At 35.7% G+C, this 25,033-nt stretch overlaps 1 protein-coding gene across 3 annotated transcripts in view; it reads right to left on the reverse strand.

The window, feature by feature from the left end:
- The window catches only part of JMJD1C (jumonji domain containing 1C), a 261,276-nt gene that overhangs the window by 40,229 nt on the left and 196,014 nt on the right, over positions 1 to 25,033 (reverse strand). For 2 of the 3 annotated variants that reach the window (XR_008425068.1, XM_019444299.2), the window contains exons 4-7: positions 5,047 to 5,152; positions 2,346 to 2,470; positions 326 to 469; positions 34 to 226 (exon numbers count right to left, since the gene is read on the reverse strand). Coding sequence is in view for 2 of the 3 variants with exons in the window: in XM_019444299.2 (XP_019299844.2) it covers positions 34 to 226; positions 326 to 469; positions 2,346 to 2,470; positions 5,047 to 5,152 (568 nt within the window). In the remaining variant the exon portion in view is untranslated. Of the gene's footprint in view, positions 1 to 33; positions 227 to 321; positions 470 to 2,345; positions 2,471 to 5,046; positions 5,153 to 25,033 lie in introns of all 3 variants that reach the window. The other variant, XM_053910336.1, reaches the window with a different exon arrangement.

Below are 25,033 nucleotides of genomic sequence, written 5' to 3' on the forward strand. Positions count from 1 at the left end.
TGTTCTCATTCCCTTAAAAAAATTGAGTCCTACCTCCTCGTGCTATATACTCATACTTTTCCTCCTTCATCTTCTCTTCATCTGGTATACTGCTATCTGAGCCCTTCCTCTTACTTGGACGAATATTTCTTTGTTGCTGTTGCTGGTGTGTATTCTGTTTTGGTACAGCAGCTTGGGAGTTCATTGCTGGTCTGGGACTATTTGCTTGGGCACGTGTATAATGACCCTAAAAATAACCGATTGAACAATGATTATTTATTACCTGATCCTAAGTAATCTAAGGAAAAATATGTATATAATAATACATCATTAACAACATACATACGTGAACAGCGTTGCTATTTTGACTGGCGCGAGACCTTCGCCGTGATGTGATGCCAATATTTTCACCTTTTAACAAAGAGTGAACAACATCATCTAGAAAGGTCATTTGAACCATAGAAGGATCGACATTCTGTGGTTCTAGTACCTAATCCACAACACAAAACAAGAACAAAAATTAAATCCAATCAGCTAGTCGATATAATATTAGGTATAACTACTGAGTAGAAAATGTTTAAAAATCAGTTTGGGATACTTAATTCATAAGATACTGTCAGACTTGCAATAAATCAGTTTTAGTCATCAAACATAATATTAGCTTGTTTAACATTCTGAAACCTACTGTTTCTTCTGCTAACCAAAAATTTAAAAGCAAATATATTTATTGCAAGTATATCTTAAAAAAAGCAAGGCTAAGAATCAATTAGGAGTATAATGCCAAGTCATAAAATGTATTTTAAAAATAGGAATTTCTAGGGGCGCCTGGATAGCTCAGTTGGTTGGGCATCTGCCTCTTGGTTTCATCTCAGGTCACCATCTCATGGTTTTATGGGTTCAAGCCCTGCACTGGGCTCTGTGCTGTCAGCACGGAGCCTGCTTAGAATTTCTCTGTCTCCCTCTTTCTCTACCCCTCCCCCACTCCCTCTGTTGCTCTCAAAATAAATAAATAAACTTTGAAAAAATTTAAAAGTTAAGGGGTACCTGAGTGGCTCAATTGGTTAAGCGTCTGACTTCAGCTCAGGTCATGATCTCAGTCTGAGTTTGAGCCTCACATTGGGCTCTGCGCTGACAGCTAGGAGCCTAGAGCCTGTTTCAGATTCTGTGTCTCCCCTTCTCTCTGCCCCTCCCCTGCTTGCGCGCTCTCTCTCTCAAAAATAAATAAACATTAAAATAAATATTTTAATGAAAAAAAAAAAAAAAGGAATTTCCAAAAAGCAGCTATAAAATAAAACTAGGAAAGTAGAACTTAAGAAGAAAATGACAAAAATTGTGTAAATGAATACAAATGGTAATAATTTTTTAAAAAGACATGTTAAACAAGTAACTATTTTAAAAACTAAAGGCAATTCTATGTTCCATTAAGAAATGAAAGTTTGCCACCATTTTAGGAAAAACAAATAAATACAATTAACCAATATAATTTATTCAGCAATTTGGCTAAAATTTTAAGCAAAGCATTTGAACTGTTTCTAAAGGGGTACTCAATTATTCAGAAACCCTCCACAATCCACTCAGGTAGCAAGGTGTAAATATTTTTTTTTTTTTTTAGCTACAGCTTTGAAAGATTTGAAATCAAGACTTTCAGACTGTTCTTTAAAACTTCATATGAGGGGTGCCTGGGTGGCTCAGTCGGTTAAGCGTCCGACTTTGGCTCAGGTCATGATCTCGCGGTCCGTGGGTTTGAGCCCCGCGTCAGGCTCCGTGCTGACAGCTCAGAGCCTGGAACCTGCTTCTGTTTCTATGTCTCCCTCTCTCTCTGCCCATCTCCCGCTCACACTGTCTCTCTCTCTCTTAAAAATAAATAAACATTAAAAAAATAGTAAGATAAAAAAATTTAAAAAACTTCATATGAAATTTATATCCTTAATACTTAAGGGAGCATACCAACTATGAAACTTGACTTGAAAAGAACTACAATGGTGTGCATTAGTTTTCATTAGTGAAAAGCAATCATTTGGGAAATACATTTATTACTGGAGATAGAAAAATAGATTTTAAGAAAGAAAATATTAGCTGATGAAAGGATTAAAAAAAAAGAATACTCAAAAGAGTTTGATGCTTCTATTTCAGAGACTTATTTGATCAGTGTTGAAATAAATTTGGTATTACTATCTCACTGTGACCTAAAGTGACCTCTAATAAACATCAGATACACTTAAACTTATTAGAAGTATATTACTACAGAAAAAACTTAAGAGATGAAAATTATTTACTGCAAACTTATTGAACCATTTTTTGGGAGGCATGGACTATCTGAATTGTAAGTATCTCTCTTCAAAAGTATTATTAGTTGGACTAGTTACCTGATCATTCATAACGATCATGGTGCGAGTGAAGAGATCATGATGAGTAATTATGCCAGTAAACCACTGGGTGGCAGAGTCTTGTCTATATACTCTCACTCTGTATCCATTTAAGGAATAAGGACCTTAAAAAAACACACACACACAAGAAATAGGGGTATCTTAAATGGAGACATTTTCATTGAAGAATACCTTTTAGGAGAAACAGGAGCTTTGTGATAGATGAGTAATATCATTTTCAAATATTGGTTTTTAAAAAATGTATTAGAAGTGACTACATATACCTTAGCGCCAGATCACTGTGAAGTTATCATTACACACACTCTACTACACATATATGTTCTAACTCAATGGAAATAAAATACTTTAAGTCAGAAAGACTATTTCTGGCATCATGAGTTAATAAAAGGTCAATATAAAATGTAAAGTTATAGTCATCTAGAAAGTCATAAGGCTACAAAGCTACTTAATAGGTGTGGGGTACAGGACTATGTGGCTGAAATGAAAAGGTAATTTGGGATTCCATTATCTTGAGTTTTCTAGTTGCCAAAACTCTACATAACAACTACAAATTTTAATTCTTCTGTTGACAGCTAGAAAAAGCTGCCAAAGTCTTGCAACATACAGAGATTATTAAGTGAATTATAAATATGGCACTAAAAGGCATTCTAAATAAAGAACTATGGTGTACTTTTAGATTAAACTCACTTTTTAAAGGGAAGGATTAAATAATAATAATATATATCTGCATATATTCACATTTACCTATTAAAACAAAAGTCAGTCCACAGAAGAGAATAATGGGAGATAAAAATTTCTTCAATTCAGGTACTAAAATGGTATCAAATATTTAAAAGTTTAACAAGAACTGTGAGGGATCGGATGGAAACTGATACACCTTGATGACAGCATTATACATGGACAATTTACAAACGCTTTCAAAATGTGTAAGTGCTTAACCTTCTTTAATTCTCATTATTTTGCCTCTTATAAAAATTAAGAATATGAAGTTGACAGGTCAAATAAAACATTTAGGTGAGAGATCTAGGAATGAATTGATTTTTAATTCCTGGGCACACAGTTATAAGCCATTTAACATACCAATTAATGGTTTAATATTTATTTGCCAGTTTCAAAACAAAACTATGCTAATGTTGGCCTGAAATATAAGTCAATTAACAAATGTATAGAAAATGTTCCACTTGACCTATAAATTAAATATATTCGGAGCCATGATAATCGATTATACAAACTCTAGTCTTTTCTAACTGTGGAAGAATAAGACTCTAAGAATGTAATATAGCAACAGCTTACAGAATAAGTATGATCAATTTTCAATTTCTATTAGCACAATTTTCAATTTTTAACTGTCTTATTCCTACCACAAAACACAATTTAGAGTCAGCCTCAAATAATTCTGCTTAGGTTGAACAGGGACTATACTGCCTCAATTTTTCACCTCTATAAATAGGGTAAGAAAACAAAAGTTGCTAAAATATATTAGCCTGGCATCTTCAATAAATTGCAAGGAAAAGAGGAAAAGAGATGGGACACATCAACCCATTAAATTGTGGACATTTTTTGGATCCCCTGATCTAAAATATATAAATAAATAAAATAATAAAAATCAATCAAACCTGTTAAAAGTCATTTGAGACATTTACAAAATAAGTGAAAATTTGAACTTGAGTATCCAGTATTTAATATTAAAGAACTATTAATTTTGGGGGGGGCATAATAATGGTATGCTGGCTTTGTTTAAAAAATTCGGCGATGACTGAATTTGATGGAAGGAAACAGGAGCGTGGATGGGGCAGGACCAACCAAGGTTTTATAGCTGTTAGGGCTGGAAGATAGGCACATGGAAGTTTGCTGAAATATACTATTTCTATGCATTTTTTCATATTCTCTATAGTAAGTTTTAAAGAATATTTAGCCTAAGAAGAATTTAATACATAGATGATCTGCTCTATAAGTACCCATACAAAGCAGAGTAGCCACACCTTAGAGATGATCTCTATTATAACTGAAGTTAAATGACATGGAAGTTGAGGGTTGAGATAAATATGGGTATTTAAAAACAAAATTCCTTTTTAAAACCATTCAACAAAATATCAATACTTCATGCCATACTGTCCTAGTTTCAATTCAATGTCACAAAAAGCTTATATGATTTTACAAATAGAAAAAGAAATCACTAAGAATTATAAAACCCCACTGGTTTGAAAGTCACATGTTATAGACAAATTTATAACTTACTAAAAAAAGAAACAAAACTAAAACTAGTATGATGGTCATTGCTGAGGAAGGTGAACTGAAATAGGCCACTTTTATCAGATACTAACAGCATTCTTCAAAGGAAATCATTTGTGGCTTTGGGCAATCCTTTACTCAAACAATGCTTCCTTCTCCAGGAAGGACACACCTAACTTTATTCTGTAATATGGAAATTTTCCTATCAACAAAACACCTGTGTGGTTATAATTTCATGCCAGTCATTTAACTCAGATGAGCTAGTAAGCTGGTGAAGTTATGAGCTTTCTACTGAAATTATGATTTTGCTATTTTCCCTCGACTGGACAGAACTCAAAATATTAAACTGGGTCTTCTATTTATATTGCATGTAATTGAACAACCAAAACCAAACATGAAAAACTGCCCAGTTCCAAAAAAATTTAATGCAGAACTTCAAAATAGTTACCTTGCATAAAAATCTCCTGAACCTTTTGTTCCTTTACCCAGACTTTCACTTCTTCCTGAAGTTGCGGGTTGTCCCTGAGAACTGGGTTTAGGCTGTCTATGTCGTCCTAGAATTACAGATTAAAAGAAAGGTCCATGTTACGCTGTCCTAACGTTAATATTATGAACTCTCCCTCCTATATTTTCTAAGGATTGAAGAAAATTCCTTCATCTAAATGTATGTAAAAACACAAATTCATAAGTTATAGTTCATTAGCAATTACATAACAGCAGAGCATAAGAAATTAACCTATGTAAGATTTGATCCTTGACAACAATCCTAGACAAAATTTGAAATTTACTAATGTGTTTTCTAACTTTAAGTGTGGCCTTAGATAAGTCACAATTTTAAGGGTTTCAGGATGAGAAGCAATATACAAACCAAATAGCATCAGGTCATCTAAGGCTGGTAGCAAAAGAATCGAGTTGAATATTTTAGTGACAATACATATATACATAGATGAATTACCCTCTTCCCATAATGCCTAAAATGTTTTAAACTACAAAAGTCATTATCCACTCTCTTGATTTAAATGCCATCAAATTCAGTTCTACTCAAACTCATCTGACCAGTAACTTCACTGCTAAAACCCAGTGTCAAAGCATCCAGGCAATTAAAATTACATTATTGATGGTATTATCCTCATAACAGGGTGGATCTAGACACAGAAACAACCGGTTCTCTCTCCTTGGAGATGTGAATCACACAGTCACATGGTTTCCCACAATCTGTTGGTCCCCCGCTGGACTCTTTGACATTCTGTTCTCTCTCTCTCAAAGCACCTCTGCTGCTCCTGCATTTGAGGTCAGCGGCAGGAGCCCTAGAGTAGAGCTGGGAAGAACAACAAAGCAGCACTGTCAATTGGCGGCCCTTATGAAAGTGGACTGGCAGATCATGGAAACCAGTGAACAGAAGGGAGCAGAGTGAAGGGAATTCTATCTGGTGAATAAAAATAATGTGGCAATTTGGAAAAGTCGAAAAGTAGCTGAAGAGTACAAAGAAGGACCCCTAATCAAGCAGGTCATACTTCAGTCTTCTAGTCTAAAGTTTATCTAAATAAAGCTTTTTCTTCTCATCTCATGATGACCTTAAGGGGCTATCATGTATGTATTTTTGCAATAATAGTGTGGCAAATACGCTGATATTTCATTTATACCTAGTGAATACCAACCAAGAGGAAGAAATACAGGCCTTCAAAGTTATCAACTATATTCCTTCGCAAATAAACTGAAATGCTACTTTACAGAAGGAAATACTAGAGTGGAAAAGTATCATACAAAATGTAGATAAAATCTGTCATTTTGGGGGAGGGGGTGGAATGTCCATGACAGGTCTTCTTTTTTGTAAAGAAACTTTCTAGCAATCCCTTTTTTCCACACCCCTTTAATAATACACTGCACACTTACTTACCCTCTTTATTTTAGGAACAGAAAATACCATGGAAAAGTTCAGACTCTAAACCTCTTGATGCACACCAGGTGACAGTCTATTCTATGACAACAAAACAAAGGAAACATTCTATCTCCCAAGGAAAACCATTACCATTTCCAGATAGCTCTGACAACTATCAAGTTCTTTCAAAGTCTTCCTTACTTTAGCTTCCACACACAGATCCAAGCTTAACTCTTCAAAGTCAACAAACAAGTCTAATCACTTCCCTACCTTATAGTTCTTCAAACATGTGCATTCTGGTTTTGTTTCCACAGCTATGAATCTTCTCTAAACACCTGTCTTTATTATAACCACTCTTCCCTTATTCTAGACATTTAATTGGAAAAAAGATGGGCACTTGTCTAGAAAAACACTACACAATCACCTGGGTGTCACTGCTGACTTCTTCTTTTTTAATTTTTAATGTTTATTTATTTTTGAGACAGAGCAAGAGACAGAGTGCAAGCAAGGGAGGTTCAGACAGAGGGAGACACAGAATCTGAAGCAGGCTCCAGGCTCTGAGCTGTCAGCTCAAGCCTGACGTGGGGCTTGAACTCATGAACCGTAAGATCTTGACCTGAGCCAAAGTCAGACGCGTAACCAACTGAGCCACTCAGATGCCCCACTGCTGACTTATTTTAAGTTTACTATGGTCTACTACTTCCAATCTTTCATACTGTGGGGTAGAAGGGGTATAAACTGCTGTTAAAGCAACACTGGCAATACTTCACAGACAGTCATGGGTATGGTCTAAAAAAACAGTTTCCTGTATTGAAACTTCACGGTTTTGGGCGCTGGGGTGGCTTAGTCAGTTAAGCATCTGACTTCAGCTTAGGTGATGATCTCACAGTTCATGAGTTTCAGCCCCGTGTTGGGCTCTGTGCTGACAGCTCAGAACCTGAAGACTGCTAAGGATTCTGTGTCTCCCTCTCTTTCTCTCTCTCAAAAATAAGTAAATAAACATTTAAAAAGAAAAGAGGGGTGCCTGGGTGGCTCAGTCGGTTGAGCATCTGACTTTGGCTCAGGTCATGATCTCGCAGTTTGTGAGTTCGAGCCCCCTCACCCCACCCAGTGAGGCTCTGTGCTGACAGCTCAGAGCCTCAAGCCTGCTTCCGATTCTGTGTCTCCCTCTCTCTCTGTCCTTCCTTCCCCTGCTCATGCTGTCTCTCTCTCTCTCTCTTTCAAAAATAAAGAAACATTTAAAAAAAAAAAAAAGAAAGAAACCCATGAAACTTCACAGTTTAAAACTACTAGGCGTAGGGGGGCCAGGCTGGCTCAGTCAGTACAGCATGTGACTCTTGATCTCGGGGTCACAAGTTCAAGCCCCACATTAGGTGTAGAGTTTACTTAAAAAAAAAAAAAAAAAAAAAAACACACCTACTGGGATATATAAATTGCTCAATATTTATTTATATTTTATTTAAAACATTAAGATAACAGGCTATATTTCCAGGATCATTAAACATACAAATATCTCCTCAACAATGACCCATTTCTAGTGAGAAAAACACCCCATTAAAAACTGACAACTTGAATCTATTTACTGAAATGACCTTATAGATCAAATTTCTATGGACCAATTTCCTCATCTATAAAGCAGTCACTAATATCTGCCTCTTTCCATCTTAATGAATGTGTTTTTACAATAAGATTTTTTAAAAAATAACTACAATTAGCTTTCTTAAGACATCTAATTCTTAATTATCTATGGTATTGGATGACATGTATTACTAAATTAGTTAAAATCCAAGAAAATTATCCCAACATACTGTCCAGTTATGACAGTCCTATTGTTGCCGGAGTACTCCTTTTTGAATTGTGCTAAGTTACAGGTATTTCTATTGTAGTCATCATTCCCATTTTAAAGGACAAAGGATCAAATCTTACAAGAGCCACTACCAGGTAGCCAAACAAGGTGTTTTTTTTTTTTTTTTTTCCATTTATTGACTTGAACAATTTTGTGAAAGTGCTAAAAATCAGATACAGTCTATAAGGCAAACTCGCAGAGAACTGAAACTAAGGATCTGTAATTAGTATTAATTATTAATATGATTATTCAGAATCTTTTGGAATACAACTGGTTAATAAAGAACTTCAGCTGTGCCCTGAGTTGGTATGAGATTTTAAAAAATTACACAGTACTTCACTTTTTAGTAATTAAGTTACCTATACACATAATTTTTATATTGACTAACTAAAATAATACGTATTCTTTAATTTCCCCAAAACAAATCACCCAGAGAGTGAAGCAACAGCACCCTCTGTGAATCTCCTCTCCTCCATAAATTCTATCCAATATATTATTCTATGAATTATAACCTCCAGCAAATGACTTAACCAGATCAACAAGATTTGTTTTAACTAGAAGCTTATATAGAAAACACAGGAAAGTTCTAAACAATGCCTTAAGTGATTAGGTTCTGGACCTTTACGGTTCATTTGTGTGCTGTTCCTCTGTTTGCAAAGAGAGCAGAAGCTTGCTCTAATTAAACATCAGTGGGGTACCTGACTATAAATAACAACAGCTAACATGATTGCATGTTTACCATGGCAGATACCATGCTACCATACTAGGTGCTTCCATACAAATCAACTTTTACAACACTTTTCTGAGGTCTAAATTATTATGCCCATTTACATGTTATATACCCAGAGAGGTCCATGGTGATATATAATCAGGATATGATGGAGAGATACAGCATTTTAATCTACTTCTGTAACTCTAGAGAGCTCAGGCTCTTTTCACCTACTCTTTCTCCCCTGAGTTAGTACAATGAAAAGGAATGAATAAGACTGTTTACTATAACTGCCTTTCAAAATTTGATATATTTCTTCACATTATATGTAAGAAGTAAAAGGCAACTTTATCTTATGAAGTCAGAATGGGTCAAGTGAAGAATTGAACAGAGTCAGGTGGAAGTTATCTTTCTGTAACCCCCCCTCACATTAGTTATGTGAAATTCATAGGTAGCAACAGTCTAACACTTATCTAAGAGGGGAGACTTTGGATGTTAAACTGATGCAGTTTTTTTTTTTAATTTTTTTTTAATGTTTATTTATTTTTGAGAGAGAGAGACAGAGTGAGAGGCGGAAGGGCAGAGAGAGAAGGAGTCACAGAATCCGAAGCAGGCTCCAGGCTCCGAGCTGTCAGCACAGAGCCTGATGCGGGGCGTGAACTCACGGAGTGTAAGATCATGACCTGAGCTGAAGTCGGACACTTAACCGACTGAGCCACCCAGGTGACCCAAACTGATGCAGTCTTACAATCAGAAAGCATAAAAGAGAATATTTTGGCAATATGACTTCATCATGACCTACAGACTCTGAAATGGTATATTTCTAGGTAAACACTGCCCTAAATTACTATCTGAGGTAATAAAAAAAAAAACACCAGATTTTTTTTCTTGTGTAGAGAAGAATATGATGGAATATTTTTTTTAAAAAAAGTATTCCTCAAAATATAAAAAATTTTAAAATCAGGTTAGAATCTGTACTTTGACATTAAGACTACTGTACTACCCTTATTTTTGAACCAATTCTCTACTTCATTCCAGTTCAAAGGAAAAAAATTATAATTTATATTTAATTTACATTGTTATAATTATAATAGCATAAAAAATAAGATCACAGGACTAAGATATTCAGATATGCCTGACTAGGTTTAAGAACAGGAATATTATGACAGTGTTCAAAATATATGTGAACAAATTTTCTAAGATAATAAGGAAATGATTTATCTTACCATAACACAGTGCTCCTTACTGATTCAACAAATATTTTCTTTATGTCACATACACTCTGGATGGAACTACTGACAGAACAGCCAACAGAGGCTTGAATCAGAGAATATACCAGCTGTTAGTTTCTATCTAGGTGACTGAGCGGATTGGCTTAATTATAACAGATTTGCTCTTAAGTCCTAACCGATGTCTAGAATAGCACTTTCATTTTAGAATACAATATCACAAAACTAAGTTTCTCTCCCTTTGGACAATTTCTGTTACAGAATGACCTAATACCTGCTTTCAAACTGATACTGATATGTGGCTTAGTAATGGAATGATTTTTTCCCCTACAATAAAATCCTTGACCTTTGTAGTAACCTCTTAAATCCCATATTACACACACTTCCCCATAAAAAAAAAATGACACTTGATTGTATTTTATCAGAGTTATTCATAAAAGCAACTACCTGTATGTTGAATGTCAGGTAAAGTAACTGAACATTCATTGCCATGCCATTTTCCCACAGTCATCATTTAAATTCATGCTTCAGCAAAACTACAAATAATTGCCGGTCCTTAGATCCCTGGGGTTGCTAGCCAACAGTTAAAAAACATGAATGTTAAGTCCACATAGGTCAATAGTGACATCCACTGCTATCACAACAATTCTTGTATAACTTATAAAAGAATCCACTTTGTTAGTAAGGATTTACTTGAACAGGAAATCTACTTAGTCTGAGAACTACTACAAAGATCTTAAAAAAGAAAAAGCAGAGTTGCCTAAACCATCTGCAGTTTAACTAAATCTATCAATGAAAGCCTCCACATATTTTCATGATTTAAACCAAGGGTTGGCAAACTTTTCCTAACTTGGCCAGAGAGTAAAAGTAGATTAGGCTTTGAGGGTCATACTATCTCCAATGCAAGGACTCCACTCTACTACTGTAGCACCACAAGCTGCCAAACAATACCATGAACAATACACAAATGAAAGAGTAAGGCTGTTTTCTAATACCTTTATTTACTGACATTCTGTGAAGCTTGAATGTCACAGAACATTCACGTGCCATGACATATTATTCTTCCTTTCACTCTTTTCCTGTTTAAAAATGTAAAAGACCTAAATATTTTACCAGCAAAAAAAGAAAAGAAAAGAAAAGAAAAGAAAAGAAAAGAAAAGAAAAGAAAAGAAAAGGCCTTATAGAAACAGGTGTCTGGATGGATTTGGCATGTGGTAGTAGTCTGCCTACCCAGGATTTAAAATAAGAATAAATTACTGGTACAAAGCAAGATTAGAAACTTCTAATCAAGGCAATGCAATTTGATGGTAAATTGACTGTAAACTCTATTTCCATAAATGGCTGCATTTTACACACACACACACACACACACACACACACACACACACACACACACACACACACGATAACAGGAAAATAACTCAGTGACCAAATCCTTCTCATTAATAATTAAAGAAAAAATATACTTAGGTAAGTCATTTTTTAAAGCTTTCACAAATAAATGAAGTTTCCCTGATATATTCCTGTGCCATGTTTAGTGTTCCAAATATAACAACATATCTGGTTTCAGAGTAGAAAAATCACCTACTTTGAAAGATAAAGTTTAATTCTCTTAGGACAATGGGAATTATACTCATTAAATACAAAGATTGGTACCATCCACATCTGTGGACTTCACAGGAGGGTAAAAACAGGTATGTGCACTGAAAAGAGAAAATTTTCCTAAAGATAGTGTTCCAACATTAATCCTATGCTTCACATGTCTGACTTGTTAAGAATACCAGAGATTTTAAAATTTCTGTACATATATGTTAAGACATACAGATTTAAAAGTTTTACATAATTAAAATCCATAGATAATTAAGTCCTGTGTATACATATTTTCATAATTCCTGGTTTATTTTGGTTAATTCAGAAGCCTAGAATCTAGACTATGATTTAAATCAAAAAAACATAATATCTATCTTTCAAAAACAAAATCATAGGGGCGCTTGGGTGGCTCAGTTGGTTGAGTGTCTGACTTTGGCTCAGGTCATGATCTCACAGTTCAGGGTTCAAGCCCCACATCAGGCTTCCAATTCTGTGTTTTCCCCTCTCTCTGCCCCTCCCCCGCTTGTGAGCTTGCACACTCTCTCTCAAAAATAAATAAACATTAAAAAAACTAAAATCATAAAGATTCAAATGACAGAGAGAATGGACTGTTTTCTATTATCCACACAATTCTTTCTTCACTCATATAATCAAGGAAATAATGTGATACGTTCATTCTAAATTATGTCCTGAAATCAAAAAATCTAATTTCTATTAATTTCTCAAAAAAATGAGGTAAATCGTCACTACAATTAACTTCTAGTTCCTTTTCTTTTTTAATTTAAAAATAAATGTTTGTTTATTTTTGAGAAAGAGAGAGATACAGAGCATGAGTGGGGGAAGGGCAGACAGAGAGGGAGACACAGAATCTTAAGCAGGCTCTAGGCTCTGAGTCAGACACAGGCCTCAAACCCACTGACTGGGAGATCATGACCTCAGCCAAAGTCTAATGCTTAACTGACTGAGCCACCCAAGCACCCCTAAATTCTATTTTCAATTAATAGCCACCAATGGGAAAACAGTTCTGGAAATGGGAGTAACGTTCAGAAAGTTTAAGTGACATTTAGGTGTATTTTTATTGGTTAAAAATGATTCTGTTGTACCAAGACAAACAGCAGTCCCCAACATTTCAATATTTGATAACTTTTAAATATGTTTTTTAAACAATATTCTCAGCATTAGTTTTATTTTTATTTAGAAACAAAAACAAAAAAAAAAAATGATGAACGGCTTTCACCCTACACTGATCCAAACAAAACAATTTCAGTCAACAACTTACAGAAAATTAGAAATATTTTGGTGTATTATGTTTCTTCTCAAAACTAACTTTTCTATAAGTATCTTCATCAGACATTGTGGCCTAAAGGTAAGTGATGCCTTCTAGTCATTTAAGACGATATCCAGCATGTCAATAGGAAGTCATTTTAAGTTTGTCCAGGCATAAAATGAAAACACCACTGTGGTTTCCCCCCACATTTTTCATGTTTTCAATTCCATCCATTTCACAGCATCATCACTTAATCACAAGAGAATAACAAATTATCTAATATCCAGAAGGTTCTACTAACTGCATAGGATCCTAGAGCTAAATGTTTCATCCTTTTCATAAAATAAGAAATGTAAACACAACTGGAGCTTTGAGTTGTAATCACAATGGTAGTTTACAGGACTATAAACACATGAGGTATAAATTTTTTAAATCTCTGGTTAGAAGTTAAGATTGAAAACTGAGATGTGCCTGGGTGGCTCAGTTGATTAAGCATCCAACTCAGGTCGTGATCTCACGGTTTGGGAGTTCAAACCCCACATCGGGCTCTGTGTTAGTAGCACACAGCCTGCTTCAGATCCTCTGTCTCCCTCTCTCTCTGCTTCTCCCTGCTTGTGTGCAGCACACATTCCCTGTTCTCTCTCTCTTTCAAAAATAAATATGCATTAAAAAAGAGAAAAGATTGGGGGCACTTTGGTGGCTCAGTTGGTTAAGCATCCAACTCTTGGTTTCAGCTCAGGTCATGATCTCACAATTTTTTGAGTTCAAGTCCCACGTCAGGCTCTGTGCTGACAGCACAGAGTGTGCTTGGGATTCTCTCTCCCTCCCTCTTTGTCCCTCCCCCACTCGTGCTGTCTGTCTCTCTCAAAATAAAGAAATAAATCTTTATTAAAAAAAAAAAAAAAAAGATTGAGGGTGCCTGGGCGGCTTAGTCAGTTAAGCAACTGACTTACCAAGGTCATGATCTTGTGGTTTGTGAGTTCAAGCCCTGCATCAGGCTTTGGGCTAACACCTCAGAACCTGGAGCCTGCTTTGGATTCTGTGTCTCCCGCTCTCTCTCTGCACTCCTCCCACCGCAACTGCGCTCTGTCTCTGTTTCTCAAAAATGAGGAAACGTTAAAAAAAAAAAAACATTGAAAACTGAGTGTTTTCTCAATGAGGAGGTAATATAACTGTTTCTGTATGGGGAGATTAACTTAATCTTATTTATAAGGAACATAGATACTCACTGAAAAACAAAACAAAACAAAACACAGAGGAGGGGAGGACCCAAAGAGGGATACATATATGGAGAAAAATTCTTTGTTTCTTTTATGTCCTCCAAGCACTAACTATAGGATACTCTGAAAAAGAAAACCATTAGGGCTGAAGAGGAAGAAAATGTTACTTCATCTTGCCACAAAATTGTCTCCATATACTTCTGAGAGAAATGATCAATTGCTTTCAAATAGTTTACCTGGTATTTTCTGAATAAAAATAATGCTGTTACTTCTAAAATGTTTCCAAAACATAAATGTGAATCAATTTTGGTGACTAAACTCTTTACAACACATTATATGATAAGACGTTGAGTCTTTGGGATTTATTATCATTACTAAAATTATAAGCTTTAGGCAGAAGTTTAAATTATAATAATTTAGTAGCTACTTGATTACCTGTATATAAATAAAACATCAATATTTTAAATATTTAGTTTTGAGAGTGAGTGCAAGTGGGGGAGGGGCAGAGAGAAGGGGACAGAGGATCTGAACTGTCTCTGTGCACTGACAGCAGTAAGCCTGATGTGGGGCTTGAACTCACAAACCAGGAGATCATGACCTGAGCTGAGTCGGATGTTCGGCCACCCAGGTGCCCTAAAATATCAATATTTTAGAGTCAAGAATGTTGGAGACATATATCAACACTAAAAAACCAAAAACAAACAAAAAACAAAAACAAAAAAACAGAAACACTATGCAAGACCACAATGTACATGAATCAGAAATAAGCTGGTACCTGAACCAGAAATATATAATTCACTGAGCCCTGATCCTTAATTTGTGTGATTTCTTTTTTGAGAAAACAGACTTCAATGAAAATTAAGCCTCACTTCTAAAAAAGCAAGCATTAGAAGCAATGACCTGTTGCAAATAGCTTGGGTGGCCTTAATAAATTCTTGCCAAACACAATCAAAGGCATTGACTTCTTGTAGAAATCAGTGAGCAAACCTGAGGTCAGCAATGAATCCGTAAGTGGGGCTTAGGTTATGATTACAAGCACATAAAACAAAAAATAGACTCTTTCTTCTACTCATCTTAAGGGCTTACGTTTATACTGTTTCTTTCTTCTAAAGTCTTTTTGCCATAGTCTTAACAATCTTGTCAATACATTATTATGAAAATAAACGTATCACCCTTCTAGAAAACCTCCTTTCTGACATTGTCCAGGTTAAAATAACCTACTAATCTTTCTAGATTGTTTTACATGCATGCCTCATTTTATTGTGCTTCAGGAATACTGCCTTTTTTTTTTTTTTTTTTTTTTTTTTTAAAGAAATTGAAGATCTGTGATAGCCCTGTCTTGACTAAGTCCACACTGGTGTAATTTTCCAACAGCATTTGCTCACCTCGTGTCTCTGCAAAACATTTTGGTAATTCTCAGAATATTTATTTTTCATTAATATTATATTTGTTATGGTGATCTGTGTTCAGTGATCTTTGATGTTACTATTGTAACTTTTATGGCACCATGAACCATGCCCATTTTGACAGCGAATGCAATTGATAAATGCGTGTGTTCTGACTGTTCCACCAACCAGCCACTCCCTTTTTCTTTCCTTTTCCTCTGGCCTCCATATTCCCTAAGACACAACAATACTGAAATCAGGCCAATTAATAACCCTACAATGGCCTCTAAGGTTCAAGTGAAAAGAGGTCACACATCTCTCACTTCAAATCAAAAGCCAGAAATGATTAAGCTTAGTGAGGAAGGCATGACGAAAACTGAGACAGGCTGAAAGGTAGCCTCTTATGCCAAACAATTAGCCAAGTTGTGAATGCAAAGGATAAATTCTGAAGGAAATTTAAAGTGCTACTCTAGGGGCGCCTCAGTGGCTCAGTCCATTAAGCGTCCAACTCTTGATTGCAGGTCAGGTCATGATCTCACAGTTCATGGAATTGAGCCCTGTGTCAGGCTCTGTGCTGATAGCACAGAGACTGCTTGGGATTCTCTCTCTGCCCCTCCCCTGCTCCCCCCCCTCCTCAAAATAAATAAACTTTAAAAAAAAAGTGCTACTCCAGCGAAAACACGAATGATTAAGACAGCAAAATAGTCTTATTGCTGATATGGGAAAAGTTTTAGTAGTTTTTTGGACAGAAGGTCAAACCAGCCACAACATTCTCTTCAACTAAAACCTAATCCAGGGTATGGTCCTAACTCTCTTCAATTCCCTGAAGGCTGAGAGAGGTGAGGAAGTTGCAGAAGAAAAGTTTAAAGCTAGCAGAGGATGGTTCATGAGCTTTAAGGGGAGAAACCCTCTCCATAACATAACCGTGCAAGGTGAAGCAACAAGTGCTGATGTAGAAGCTGCAGCAAGTTATCCAGAAGACTTTGTTAAAAGATAATGAATGAAGGTGCTACAATAAACAACAGATTTTCAATGTAGGTGAAACAGCCTTCTATTGGAGATCCCATCTAGAACTTTCATAGCTAGAGAGAAGTCAATGCCTGACTTCAAATGTTCCAAGAATGGGCTGACTCTTGTTAGGGGCTAATGCAGCTGGTGACTTTATGTATTTATTTTAAATATTTACTTATTCTTAGAGATAGAGATAGAGAGAGAGAGAGAGAGAGAGAGAGAGAGAGAGAGAGAACAGAGGAGGTACGGAGAGAGAGGGAGACAGAATCTGAAGCAGGCTCCAGGTTCCAAGCTGTCAGCACAGAGCCCGACACAGGGCTTGAACTCACAAACCTCAAGATCATGACCCGAGCTAAGTCAGACACTTAACCAACTGAGCCACCTAGGCGTCTTGTTGATGACTTTAAATTAAAGCCAATGCTCATTTACCATTCTGAAAATTCTAGGTCCTTAAGGATTACGTTAAATCTACCATGCTTATGTTCCATAAATGGAACAAAGCCTGGATGACAGCACATAGGTTTACACGGTCTACTGTTATTTTAGGTGCACTGTTGAAAACTATGGCTGAGAAAAAAGATTTCTTTCAAAATATTACTGCTCACTGATAATGCACCTGGCTACCCAAGAGATCTGATGGAGATGTACGTTAATGTTGTTTTCATGCTTGCGAATACAACGTCTATTCTGCAACACATAGATCAAGGAGTCATTTCAACTTTGAAATCTTATTCTTTGAGAAATAGATCTTGTAAGGCTATAGCTGCCATAGGTAGTGATTGCTTTGGTGAATCTAGACAAAGTAAATGGAAAACCTTCTGGAAAGCATTCACCTTTCTAGATGCCATGAAGAACATTCGTGATTTATGGCAAGAGGTCAAAATATCAACATCCACAGAAATTCAAAAGAAGCTGATTCTAATTCTCATGGATAAATTTGAGGGGTTCAAGACTTCGGTGACAGAAGTAACTACGGATGTGGCAGAAATACCAAGAAAACTAGAATTAGAAGTGAAACTTGAAGATGTGACTGAATTACTGTAATTTCATGATAAAACTTGAATGAATGAGGAGATTTCTTGAGAGGGATCTACTTTTGGTAAAGAAGCTCTGACGACTGTTGAAATGACAACAAAGGATTCAGAATATTATATAAACTTAATTGATAAAGCAGCTGCAGGGTTTGAGAGGACTGATTCCAATTTTAAAATAAGTTTTACTGTGGGTAAAATACTATCCAACAGCATTACATGCTACAGAGAAAATAGTGATAAAACACAGTCGGGTAAAATACTATCCAATAGCATTACATGCTACAGAGAAATTAGCGATAAAACACAGCCAATTAATATGGCAAAAGTCACTGTTGTCTTATTTAAAGAAATTGCCACAGCCACCCCAACCTTCAACAGCTACCACTGTGCTCAGTCAGCAGCCAACAAAACTGGGGCTAGACCTTCCACAAGCAAAAAGATTACAACCAGCTAAAAGTGAACATGATGGCTAGCAATTTTTAGCAAAATATTTTTTAATTAAGCTATGTATGTTGGCCTTTTTTAGACATAATGCTATTACACACTTTAAATAGATTACAGTATAGTGTAAACATAACTTTTATATGCACTGGGAAACCATAAAAATCACTTGACTTGCTTTATTGCAGTATTCAGTTTATTGCAGTGGTCTGGAACCGAACCTGCAATATCTCTGATGTGTGCCTGTATTCACCACATCTCGTGGCTCCTTGTTTCAGAAAAGCAATTTTATGAAGTGAATGAATGTTAAAAAAAAAAATACAACAACTATATTTGGCCTTCTGCAACAATAACATAATTTACCTTTATCTATAAAACCCGTATGGGGCACCTGGGTGGCTCAGTTGATTAAGCTTCCTACTCTTGATTTCAGCTCAGGTCATGATCTCAGGATTCGTGGGACTCAGCCTGCAGGGATCTGCACTGACAGCACCGAGCCTGCTTGGGATTCTCTCTTTCCCTCTCCCTCTGCTCCTCCCCCCATCACTCTCACTTTCTCTCTAAATAAATAAATAAATAAATAAATAAATAAATAAATAAACATTAAAACAACAACAACAACAAACTAATCCCTGGACACCTGGGTGGCTCAGTCAGTTAAGTGTCCAACTCTTGGTTTTGGTGGCTCAGGTCCTAATCTCAGATTGTGGAACTGGCAATCAGGTTGGGTTCCACATTCACAGCATGGAACCTGCTTGGGATATTCTCTCTTCCCCTCTCTCTCTTTACCCCTAACCCTCTACTGCTCTTACTCTCTCCCAAATTACACTTGGGGGAGAAAAAAAAAACAACCTTTATGTAGCTTGATCCTTGAGTTTTAACTGAGAGAGGGTAGGGGACAGGGGAGAGAAGAATCATCCTCAAAAATCTACCTTGAAGCTTTCTGCCACTGTAAGCAAAGAGTCATTACAGACCAATCCAAAAGTTTAGGAATCTCCCCTTGAAACTTTCACTTGGTACTATTTACCATTACTTAATTCATTAATAACTACAAAGGAAATGGTTAAAATTAATTTAAGAGAAGTATATATTGCCAGAAACTATAAAGCAGTGAAAACATTCTTAATCTTTAAAAAGTCTTAAGACATTTTAATTTCATGTATAGTTATAGTTCTATGATGTTTCTGTGGTCTTAATGACTTCCCAGTTTTGTACCAACTGAAATATGATAACGTGAAACAACATTCTAATATTATTTTCATTATATAGATCTTCATCACTGAATGAATTTCAAAGTTCATTTACTATTTACTTAAAAAATATCTCCTCTGTTCAAATATATGACAATCCATAATTCTGGGGAACTCAAATGTTACTATAAATATCATTTAAAGTGAGAAATGTTCTAACTACAGTGAATGTTCTAACTTCAGTGTTCCACTGAACATTTTAAATTATGCCCTTCATTAGCTAATTTTGACACATTCTGATTTGCAAAACTGACTTTGGTCTGAAGACTTTCACCAAAAATTATCAATACAAAAGAAAAAAAGTAAAACCTAAACTGAACACTTAACAGAATCCCAATTCAGAAAAGGTTGCCATAGTTTTGGTTAATTCTTTATAGTTAAAAATGTGTCCAATTAATCTGTATAAATAAAATATGCTGAACTGAGCATTACTGTTTCTCTTTCTTAAAAAATTTTTTTTATTTTACTTTTTTCTTTAGTAAACTCTATGCCCAACATGGGGTTCGAACTCACAACCCCAAAATCAAGAGTTCCATACCTTACTGACTGAGCCAGCCAGGCACCCTGAGCATTACTACTGTTTTCAAACTCTTCATGGCATAATGATAACTTATGTTATTTATCAAATATATTTCTCTGGGTAAAGAGTAAAATCATTTTCCCTGACAAAAACACTGCTTATAATATTAATACTGATAAAAACAGACTAAATAAAATAGAACCAAGCTTCAGACTTCATGTCTAACTAAAAGACACATCTCAAATCACAATAAACACACCAGGGAAACAAAATTCATGAAAATAAGTATTTTAATATAATTTTCTATCATTATTGGTTTGAATTTATAACTTGGAATTAAAATATTTCCCCAAAGAATACTCACTTAGGTAAATGGATACAGCTTTAAAAATACTGTATCTTGGATTAAAAGATTACAAATACAATCACAATAACATTCTTTTTTGTCACTACTTTTCCAACCAGAAAGGGAGTAATACAACATTTTCAAGAACCATTACTTTCCTAAATTATTCAAGATTAATTAATTGCAGAGGGGCACCTGCCAGGAGGCTCAGTCGGTTGAGCATGTGACTTCAGCTCAGGTCACGACCTCATGGTTCATGGGTTTGAGTCTCACATTGGGCTCTGTGCTGACAGCTCTGAGCCTGGAGCCTGCTTCAGATTCTGTGTCTCCCTCTCTCTGCCCCTCCCCTGCTTGCTCCTTCTCAAAAATAACATTAAAAAATTTGTTTAAAAATATATATATGAGAAAAACCCTGAAAAAAGTTCTATTTCACTATTATTCAGGAAACACAAAATTTAAATATATTCTAATATTTTGGTTGATCAGATTGTTAAAGTTAAAAAAATTTATGACACTGGGGTTAACAAAGCAAAATTAAGACATACATAAACACTAATCGTAAGAGAAAAAAAACCTGCCTTTTCTGAAAGGCAGTTTGATTACACATCCTATTCTGAAGCAATATTGTTTTCTATAACTCAAATAGGCTTGAAGGGACTTGGAAACATAGGTGAATGATGTTAGTATATAACATAGAAGTAATGCTGGTTCACATGTCCTTTTTTTTTTTTTTTTTTTGCACTACCCACTATGAAGTAGTTGAATGCTACGTACACGAATAAAGCTGAACATCGTACTAGATACAATACTCATCCATTTCACTTTCTTCTCTTAGTTTCTAATGTGACCACATGCTGACTTACAAGTTCATATTGATTAGACTGCCCCAATCTTCTTTTGCCTTGATTCCTTAATTCAGCAATCTCAATTCTTCCTTACACATTCTTATTTTTCAAGCAACTTTCCCCCTTTTCTTAAATGCAAAGTACTATATTTAACTAACTTTATTAGAAATAAACTGTTACAAGAGTGCTGGATAGCTCAGTCAGGTAAGTGTCCAACTCTGATTTCAGCTCAGGTCATGATCTCATGGTTTGTGAGGTCAAGCCCCCTGTCAGGCTCTGTGCTGACAGTGAGGAGCCTGCTTGGGATTCTCTCTCTCTGCCCCTTCCCTGCTGGCGCTCACACACTCTTTCTCTCTCAAAATAAATAAATAAACATTTAAAAAGAAAGAAATAAAATGTTATAAGATTATTACTTAGGTTTGTCCTCATCAAAAATTTGCATAAGGTTTAAACAACCTATTCTGTGAACACCATTTCCCCCCAATCCTTGTCATTATAGTTTGAGATTTTGTAAAACATGAGATCATTCGTACATAGTCTTCCACACAATTAACTTTAGAGGAATCTAAGAAAATAAATGAACAAATAACAATAACACATGGACAAGAAGAGTCTATGTTTTAAAATAAATATAAATATAATATATATTATAAAATATATAATATATATAATATAATATAAAATAAATATAAAAATAAAATATTACAGAATTACTGTCATGTTTCATTACTATCAAAATCTATTATAAGACTCTTTTATTAATTTATTTTGAGAGAGAGATAAAGAGCAAGTGAGGAGGGGCAGACAGAGAGGGAGTCAGAATTCCAAGCAGGCCTTGTTCAGTAAGTGCAGACCCTGATGTGGGGCTTGAACCCACAAACTGAGAGATTATGACCTGAGCCAAAATCAAGAGTCAGATTGCTTAACTGACTGAGTGACCCAGGTGCCCCTATTATAAGACTCTTGATTTCATGGTTGTGAGTTCGAGCCCCACACTGGGTATAGAGAGTGCTTAAAAATAAATTTAAAAAAAATATATGTATGTATAGTAAAAAGACAATTAATTTATTATATTGTTTATTAAAAATAAAATTAATTTTAAAATGCAAAAGAATGTCAACAACTTGCTCATATTAATAACTCCCTTTGTTATACATTAAAGTTGCAACTGAAGAAACTTTGAGTAACAAATATAATACCTAGGAATAAACCTATCCAAAGATGTAAAAGATCTGTATGCTGAAAACTACAGAAAGCTTATGAAGGAAACTGAAGAAGATACAAAGAAATGGAAAGCATTCCGTGCTCATGGATTGGAAGAATAAGTACTGTTAAAAATGTCAATACTACCCAAAGTAATTTACACATTCAATGCAATCCCAATCAAAATTGCACCAGCTTTCTTCTCCAAGCTAGAACAAGCAATCCTAAAATTTGTTTTTAATTTTTAAAGTTTATTCATTTTTGACAGAGAGAGAGACAGACAGACAGACAGACAGAATCCGAAGCAGGCTCCAGGCTCTAAGCTGTCAGCACAGAGCCCGATGAGGGGCTCAAACTCATGGACACCGAGATCATGACCTGAGCCAAAGTCGGACGCTCAACCGACTGAGCCATCCAGGTGCCCCAGCAATCCTAAAATTTGTATGGAACCACAAAAGACCCCGAATAGCCAAAGTAATTTTGAAGAAGAAGACCAAAGCAGGAGGCATCACAACCCCAGACTTTAGCCTCTACTACCAAGCTGTAATCATCACGACAGCATGTACTGGCACAAAAACAGACACATAGACCAATGGAATAGAATAGAGACTCCAGAACTGGGCCCACAAACGTATGGCCAACTAATTTTTGACAAAGCAGGAAAGAGTATCCAAAGGAAAAAAGACAGTCTCTTTAACAAATGGTGCTGGGAGAACTGGACAGCAACATGCAGAAGAATGAAATTAGACCACTTCTTACACCATACACAAAAATAAACTCAAAATGGATGAAAGACCTAAATGTGAGACAGGAAACCATCAAAACCCTAGAGGAGAAAACAGGAAAAAACCTCTCTGACCTCAGCCGAAGCAATTTCTTACTTGACACATCTCCAAAGGCAAGGGAATTAAAAGCAAAAATGAACTATTTGGACTTCATCAAGATAAAAAGCTGCACTGCAAAGGAAACAATCAACAAAACTAAAAGGCAACCAATGGAATGGGAAAAGATATTTGCAAATGACATATCGGACAAAGGGCTAGTATCCAAAATCTATGAAGAACTCAACAAACTCCACACCCGAAAAACAAATAACTCAGTGAAGAAATGGGCAGAAGACATGATTAGACACTTTTCTAAAGAAGACAAGCAGATGGCCAACAGGCACGAGAAAAGATGTTCAACGTCGCTCCTTATCAGGGAAATACAAATCAAAACTGCACTCAGATACCACCTCACACCAGTCATAGTGGCTAAAATGAACAAATCAGACTATAGATGCTGGAGAGGATGTGGAGAAACAGGAACCTTCTTGCACTGTTCGTGGGAATGCAAACTGGTGCAGCCATTCTGGAAAACAGTGTGGAGGTTCCTCAAAAAATTAAAAATAGACCTACCCTATGACCCAGCAATAGCACTGCTAGGAATTTACCCAAGGGATACAGGAGTGCTGATGCATAGGGGCACTTGTACCCCAATGTTTATAGCAGCACTTTCAACAACAGCCAAATGATGGAAAGAGCCTAAATGTCCATCAACTGACAAATGAATAAAGAAAATGTAGTTTATATACACAAAGGAATACTACTTGGCAATGAGAAAGAATGAAATCTGGCCATTTGTAGCAACGTGGATGGAACTGGAGAGTGTTACGCTAAGTGAAATAAGTCAGGCAGAGAAAGACAGATACCATATATTTTCACTCATATGTGGATCCTGAGAAACTCAACAGAAGACCAAGGGGGAGGAGAAGGAGGAAAAAAAAAAAGTTACAGAGGGGGAAGGAGGCAAACCATAAGAGACTCTTAAACACTGAGAATAAACTGAGGGTTGATGGGGGGGTGGGGAGGAGGGGAAAGTGGGTGATGGGCATTGAGGAGGACACCTGTTGGGATGAGTACTGGGTGTTATATGGAAACCAATTGACAAATTTCATATAAAAAATAAAATAAAATAAATAGATCTGTGTCGTGATAAAAGAAATTAATTTTAAAATGCAAAAGAATGTCAACAATTTGTTCATATTAATAATTTCCTTTGTTATACATTAAGGTTCCAACTGAAGAAACTTAGTTTCAATAACAAATACAATAAAATCTGATAGTTAAGGACAATGAGTACATTCCATAGAAACTTAGCTAGCTCAGACATTTTGTTGATATTGATATACTTGAAAATACTCTTTGCATTCTCTTAATCTCCCAATTAAGATAAAACTCCTTAGATAATTTTTTTAAATTACTAAAATCAGAAACTTAAAAACACTGCTATTTGAAATCTGTTACTGGGGCACCTGTGTGGCTCAGCTGATAGAGCATCTGACTTCAGCTCAGGTCATGATCTCATGGCTTGTGGGTTCAAGCCCCATGTGCGGCTCTGCATTGTCAGTGTGGAGCCTGCTTGGGATTCTCTCTCTCCCTCTCTCTCTGCCCCTCCCCTGCTTGTACTGCCTTTCAAAATAAATAAATAAATTTTAAAATAAAATAAAACATAATTTGTTTCTAAAAATAGTTAAAGGCCTACAAAAAGAATGGGTTATTTTAAATGCAATTCTATTAACAAGTCACTGATTATACCAAAGAGGTTCAACTGAATGTCTTACAAAAGATATTTATAAAAATAAAAATCTTTAATTTTATAATACATTTTTGATAAATATT

Source organism: Panthera pardus, unplaced genomic scaffold (assembly GCF_024362965.1).
Source record: "Panthera pardus isolate Hobbes unplaced genomic scaffold, ASM2436296v1 HiC_scaffold_22, whole genome shotgun sequence".
Lineage (NCBI taxonomy): Eukaryota > Metazoa > Chordata > Mammalia > Carnivora > Felidae > Panthera > Panthera pardus.